General features: G+C 40.7%; 1 protein-coding gene across 2 annotated transcripts in view; it reads right to left on the reverse strand.

Moving 5' to 3' along the window:
• The window catches only part of PXMP4 (peroxisomal membrane protein 4), a 105,758-nt gene extending 98,507 nt beyond the window's left edge, over positions 1-7,251 (reverse strand). For both annotated transcript variants that reach the window (XR_015297610.1, XM_086932383.1), the window contains exon 1: positions 7,038-7,251. Coding sequence is in view for 1 of the 2 variants with exons in the window: in XM_086932383.1 (XP_086788509.1) it covers positions 7,038-7,150 (113 nt within the window). In the remaining variant the exon portion in view is untranslated. The remainder of the gene's footprint in view (positions 1-7,037) is intronic.
• Positions 7,252-7,627: the final 376 nt, after the last annotated feature.

Consider the following 7,627-nt stretch of genomic DNA (forward strand, 5'->3'; position numbering starts at 1 on the left):
TTTTGTATCGCTTTGTTCGCCCTAAGTTGGCAGGGTATGCTCAGACGTGAGTCCCTTGCTCACTTGGCCACTGGATTCAAAATAGCTTGGCTGATGAGTATTATGAATCCGAAACCGGTCCCAGGATGCTTGTTTCCGGTCCAGGGAAGACATGGCTTGGCAGTTTGGGTTGGACTGTTCCCATGAGGCACAGGGTAAGACTGATTTGCATATGGCCATGTCTGAACTGGGGTGGCTGAGTGAGCTAAAGAATGGTGATGGATTAAACCCAGATCAGTTGACTGGGGGTGAGTGTTTGATTTTATCAAACGCTCCGTCCATCTCCCCCTTTTGTATCGCTTTGTACATTTATTACCGGCATGAGAAAACGTGGGTCTAGCTTGATTATAACAGTAGTCACTTTAACACTAACAGTCCCTAAAATAATACACCAAAATAAACAGACTTTTTTCCCAAATGTATTCCGGTCCTAAACCAGCTATGTTCTTGGTCTGAACTTAGTTTTTCAAAACTAATAAGAGTAAAAGATACCAAACGCTTCTTTCTAAGTCACAATAGTTATTTTTTTACAAATAAATATTTGTGCAAACAAGTAATATGTATGAAGTAAAATGGATTGAAATTCATAGAGCAAATGAGTAACGCTCTGTCCAAATGTTTGTCATATGATGTTAGCTGCCAACAAAGAAGGGAGACGAGAAAGAGAAATGAAGCGCGAGCGATGAGAGAGGGGTGAGGAAAAGAAAGACAATAGGGGAGCTGAATAGAGGAGAGAGGGAGGCGCCAACCAAAGGAAAGAGGAAAGAGGATAAGAGATTCCAAGGAAAGGGAGACAGTAAAGGGGTAGATTGAAATTCGAACACAGAGGGAGAAACAAAAGGGCCATGGATGGGGAGAGACAAGGCAGAGTGAGTTGGAAGAATGAAGGGAGAAAGAGCAAAGAAAAAAAAGAAAAGTGGAGGAAGGATACAGTTGAAAGTCTGTTGGATGATGCACACCAGATGCCCGCCATACAAATTAGATCCCAGAACACACATTCTCTTCAGGGGAGCACCCCTTCCCCCCACTGAGAGATTAGCTCGAAAGGATCCCCCGAGCGTCGTAGAAAACGTCCAAAATCTGACCCGCCGGCCATAGGCCCAAACCTACGCAGCTTCATGCACTTTCATACGTAGAGCCCCGTTGGCCAAGTTAAAGTTCAATAAGTAAGGGGTCACATTGATCAGTTTAAGCAATTAGAGATGTAAAATATGTTCCATGTAATCCGTAAGTGATGGAGATTATCTCAACATTACGAAGATATAAACCCGAATAAAGATTCACTTGAAGAAAATAAGCATTTGCAATGCAATAGGTCTAGCATTTACGAGAGTATGAGCTATTGGCATTGTAAATGACAATGCCTTTTATTTATGTTATTTTTAAAACAAACAAATAAAAGATTGTCATTTACAATGCCAATAGCTCATACTCTCGCAAATGCAAGACCAATTGCATTGTAAATGCTTTCACGCCCATGCTATAAAACTTTTTATAAAGCGTTGGAAGACAGCGTTGCAGGCAGGACAAAGCTATTTGAGAAAATAGTGCTCGGAGACTGTAATTAAAGCCTACCGAGTAACAACAACACACGTAACAGGGTGTCACCATATGAGGTTACAAAATTAGACAAGGTGGTACTGAAGATGGACTGTAAAGCCTACTGACCAATGAACAGACACAGTTTACATTGGACAACGGCACAAGCCAATGAAAAATATGGGCAGAGTGTGGGCGGAGCTTCAAGTCCTACCTGGATATAGCATGCCTCGCAGAGCAGTGCATACACTGCCCAGGCTCGATCGAAAAAAGGAAATAGATGAGGAGGAAAGAGATTGAGAGGGGTGCAATGGAAGAAAAGTATAGCTTCAAAAAGATAAGCTGAGAGAAGGACAGCAGAAAAAGGTTGGAAAGATGAAAGGGAGGCGAGATAGAGACAAGCACATTGATGTCGAAAGGAAGAAAAGAGGGAAAATGAGCAAAAAACTAGAGTGAAAAGATTGGGGTAAGTGGAAACATGGCATAAGTGAGGAAGGGAGAAAGTAAATGGAGGATGGTGAAAAGCGCAAGTGGGGGAGGGATGTTTAAAGGACAATGAAGAGAAAAGGGGGAAATATATTATCAGATCCTTCCTGGTCTGTAACAAGGGAGGGATTGAAAGGGCTTCATACACACAATTGTGTCAATATACATTTCAAGAGAGTCATCTAATCCTATCTTACAACCTTGGTCAAGTCAAACTGCTGCCCAATTAGTCTTGCAGTCCAGCAATCTTGCACCTGGTTGGAAGCTGTGCAGTGGTCATGAATCCTCCAGCTTCTTCTGGAGGTGCTTAATCTGAAGGAATGGAATTTATTTCACCCTAGGGAGCTTATGTTGTGGATGGGTGCAAAGGGCGGATTGGTTCTGGTTTTGTTGCTTCTTCCAGGGTATTTTTTTTAGGTTCAGTTGTAAATCAGGCACTAGGCCTGCCTACATCACGAGCAAAATAATGCCCCATATCTCCAAGGATCACCTTTGAAAGCCTGGGGAGCTTAAGGTACTCATAACACTGACATCAAGCTGCTGAAAGTCCATGGGGGAATAGTGTGCATCTGCACATGCCAGTGCCCACTATAGCAGTCAGTCGTTTACTGCAGATGTGTACGTTTATTTTGCAAATGATGTGACTGATATTCACTATTTTGGTCTTAAGTCTTTCACTAGTGCAGGAGTAACACAGCAGAAAGCACAAATGTTGGTATGGTAGCCGCTATGTGCCATGCACGTGTTAAAAAATGGATTGGTTAGTGGCCTGGTATAGGCACTTTAGTAGAGTTGCAGATTTTCTATGGCAGATGCTAGACAATTACAGTGACAGGCTACTAAAAATCATAAAATGTTACTAGACCTGCAGGTCTAGTGACTTAAATAATCGGTCTGATTATAATGCTCTTGATCCAGAAACTGGTTTCAAATTATATGATCGTGGGCAAACATTTAAATTCACTGAGCCATTTTCTTCTTTAACACTTATGGGAGCACCTTAAAATACATGAGATCAGCATATCTGCTGTACAAAAAACATGTTTGATTTATTATACTAAACTTAACTCATATATACTGCAAATCTAGCCACATACACTATACATATGACCACTGACTTGCATCTTAGTTCATTAACCACCTTGTCATCAGGGCGGGGGCAGGAATGTTTCTCAAATCAGGTTTTAAAACGGTCACTTTTAATACATACCAGAAGCATGAAGTGGTAGCACACTTATTTTCCATCAGCAGATTTTCCATTGAAATGGCCACATTTCCCGCTGATAAAACTATAGCGTGTACAATGTTTGGAATGAGTTTCTACAAATATTTGGCATTTGCACATCACCAAGTAAAGTGTTCTGATTTGTTTTTTGCTCCTACATAAATCTTTGTTTGCATCAGACTTCTGAATTACAAAAATTTTTTTTATCGTAATTCCTGATCATGGCTCGAAAAATCCACTTGTCAAACAAGATTTATTCAGGACAAGCTATTTTTAAGGACTACTCGCCTTTTCTGGCAAGTTGAAAATCCTCCAACTTCAGGTAAGTCAAACTGACTTTTGACCTATGTCTCTAAAAGCAGAGCAAATGTGACAAGATAAGATTTAAAAGCATCTTTATTGCTCACAAAGTGAAAGGGCAATAAAAATGCCATTAAATCTTGTTATCTTGAAACACTTGCTGGCTTTCAGAGACAGAGGTCAAAAGTCAGCTTATCTTATTGCATTTATCTTTCTTTCTGTGACTTAAGTGAAAAGATTTTGTAAAGTGAACCCTGTGACTATTGAACTGTGCAAAGCATGTTAAGTGAAAGGCTGTAAGATGTCAGGGTTTCTACCAATTAACCACACTGCACCAGAGCACACTCGATCACCATATCTATAATCCAATGGCAAAACAGTATGAACTTCTCAGTAGCGAAAATTATGGAAACAACTCCCTTGTAATATGTTTCCAGTGAGTCCTTGATAAACAGTCCCAAGAATAATGCTTCAAAGAATACTTTAGCCACACTCCAAAATCAGGTCATCTAATTTTTATTTCCAAATAAGCGAAGACACAGCAGCAGCCAACGCGCGTTTCGCCCGCAGGGCTTTTTCAAGGCTCAAAGATAATTATCCTTTTGGTGAATAAGATATTTGCTATCAAGAGGATATCCAGTTGGATGAAAAAGAAACTTTTAAAGCAGGGAGAATACACAGTTCACCATGAAGAAACAAGCAGTTTTACGCCAGAATTGGCGACACGGAAATGCATATAATTGCGGGTCTGCGAACGTTTCCTCGCGGCCCACGAAAATTCCAAGTAATGCTGAACGGACCTTGATACATCCGAAAACCTATATTACGACGGTCCCATTTATGGCCGATTCCAAATTGAACGCAAAGGGTTTCTAACAAACACTGAACTAGCTAGGTGAACAGTTCAAACATTTCAAATATATTTCACTAGTTATGAAAACCCATTTTTGTAATTCTGTGGTGAAAAAAATATTTTATAGGATCAAAACTAATTAGAACACGTTTACTTGGTGATGTGTACATTTTAAATATTTTTGCTGAAACCCAATTTCCAAAAATTGTTTATGTGCCATTATCAGGAAAACTACATGTTAGTGGGAAAATGTTATGGCCATTTCAATGGAAAATATGCTATCTGTAAAAGACAATGCAATACCACTTCATGCTTTGGTAATATATTTATTAAAAGTGAGTTTATAAACATGACCTGGGAATCATTACTGCTCCTACCCAGATGGCAATGCTATTAGTGAACTAAGAAACAAGCCAGGAATTGTGTGTACCCTATATATGGGCTTGATTCTTGTTTTACATGGAGCAAAAGATTTTGTCTAGTAAATAAAAAGGGTTTTTTTGTACAGCAGAAATAGTGAACTTGCATATTTGATGGTGCACCCTTATTTGGAAAGAAAGAAAAAGGTGGCTCCACAAGACAAAAAATGTGCCTAAGATCACACATTTTGAGACCAGTTCACTGGTGAAGTGCAATACAGTTAGGTCGAGTAGATTATTGGTTACTAGACCTGCAGGTCTGGTAAAACGTGTAGGATTTTTCAAGCCCTGCTGATACGTTTTGAAATACTTGTAATAGTCATTTACAAGCTGTTTAAATTTTAAGTGTTAGAAAAAACTGACATCTTACAGCCTTTATTTTCACAATGATTGTCAGGCAACTCACTTGACAAAGACCTCCAGCATAAGATAAGAAACAATTAGTAAAAAGAAAATCTGACATTTGACCTCTGTCTTTGAACAGACAGCAAATGTGTTGAGATAAAAATAAGGTCTAAAGACGTCTTTATTGCTCATTCACTTTCAGAATGAACAGAGCACCTGTTCCTTTCTGCTTAAGTTCACTTGCAAGAACAGTGGAGTGAGTGCTAAAAATAGTGTGATCTGATCAAATCTGGCTATCTGACTTGCCATAGCTAGTGGGCAAATAGATTTAAAGGACTGAATGATCTAAAACCAGCTTACAATATGGGTAAATAGGGTAATTTCTGATATGTATATCATTACAGCAACTTAACTTCTTTAATCTACTCACTAATAAAGGGTCACTCAAAGTGTCATACTTAAATTGAAGTGTCTCACATATGCACCCTGAAAACATCAAAATGTCACACATGTGCAAAATGAAAACTTTGCAGCCATGGGTCACCTGTGTTTCACATGTGTATTATAATAGTCACATCCCCTTTGACTTTAACTGATCCCTAGACTTCATGTACCCCAAGGGTTTGGTGTTATTCTTGAAAGTTTAAACAATTAGGGTGAGAAAAATAAATAAGACTATAGGCCCACATAAAACACTAAGAAATAGAAAATAATGTTTTCTTTTTGTAAAGGGGCCTTGGGGAATGGCAAGGGCTACATTGGGGAAAGGATGCCGTTAGGCTTCCCTCTAAATCCAAGTCTGTGCTGGTAATAATGCCCACAATTCTCATGTTTAAAAGAACTGCTGTACTGTGCACTATTTAATTTAGTTAGTTATGTTTTAAAGGGGCGTTTTCAAGTGCTCAGATTAAAAAAGTGACTCTTGCTGCCAAGTGCCAGAATACCTAGACGTTCTAGTAGACTAAGTAGGGTGACCAGATTTTAAAAACCAAAAACCGGGACATTACTCAAAGCGTCAAGAGGCACTACGCTATTACTTCAGCCATGGGGCACTAAAATGACAGTCCACACCAACATAGACACAGACAATGCTCTAAGAAATTAAATTAAAAACACCTTCCAAACGCTGCCTTATAGGTGTTAATTAAAGTGTGTTCTGACAAGAGCTGCTAACTCGTCCTGACTGACCACGTAAAAAGCAACCTCCCTCCGTTTTCCGTCAATCCTCTCTAAAAACAAGAGCTAAATGTGTTAACAGATGGAGGAAAACAGGGAGCGCCCCAGAAAATCGGGGACGCCCAGTCACCTCAAGTGCTGGCAATATATGCAAAGCCGAGATGCAACGCAATGGATGCAGGTCCGTAAAAACGCAGCTCTGGGATGTGTGCTAGACAGGAGTGGATTGGCGACAGTGCGACACAACCTCGGGTAAAATGCAACAATGGGGCAGAAATTCGCAAAACGCAGTATTTTCTGTGACTGGGGACAGTGAGCACCTGGAACCATAAGCAGACTAAAGTGGGATCTCTGGGGCTGAAAACCGGATGCTGTGCTCAATTCTAGTCAGAATTCATTGCAGTGTCAGACGGGGTGTGTAGTGGTGGGCGAGGGAGTTGTGCTCAGGCGGGTGTGTGGTGTTGGGCGAAGAAGTTGGGAGGGCGCAGAACAAACTGAAAGGATCAAATTGTAATCGATATTGAATGCAGCGCTGGGGTACAGAGCAGTGCTGAAACACAGCACTGTTTCAAGGGGTATAAAGTTCAGTGCTGAGGCAGCAGGAAAAGGAAAGACACTTGCTTAATCCTTCGCTCTCCACTCCCTCCGTTCTTACACTGCTCCGTTGCGGAACCCCTTGATCACAGCAAGTGCCGCTTGGTATTTCTTCTGCTGCAGCAGCGTGTTCAGTGTGTACAGACATGTGCTCCACAGCTGCCGCAGAGACATGACTTCTCCGCTGCAAATCGGTCCGGAACGAAGCTGTTTACATAGGCTGCGCGCGCATACTAGAAGAGACTTTAAAGGAGCAGGTTACTATGGACATAGAGGATGGACTATAATCGTACATCGTAGACAAAGAAAACAGACTGACATTACACATTAGTGGCATATAGAAAACGTCCAATTGAAATAAGAGTTGTTTATCAACTTCAACTAAGATGTGGACAGGTCTCTGAAATGAAGCGAGAGCAACAGCCGATCAAATAAACAAGTTGTATTTAAGTGCCAAAGTGAAGGCCCACTAGTGCGGAAGTCACACAAGGTTTGGTGTATAATCTGGGATAGAGGGGGATGAGTGAGAGAGAGGGAGGGTACAGCGGGGAATACAAAATTTTCTAGCTATCGCGACAAGAATTTTAGATTCTATTAAGGACACGGAGGCGAGGATTATGCTTTCTCATTTCTTTACTGCACAAACAGCAG

This window comes from Lissotriton vulgaris, chromosome 7, assembly GCF_964263255.1.
Source record: "Lissotriton vulgaris chromosome 7, aLisVul1.2, whole genome shotgun sequence".
Taxonomy (NCBI): domain Eukaryota; kingdom Metazoa; phylum Chordata; class Amphibia; order Caudata; family Salamandridae; genus Lissotriton; species Lissotriton vulgaris.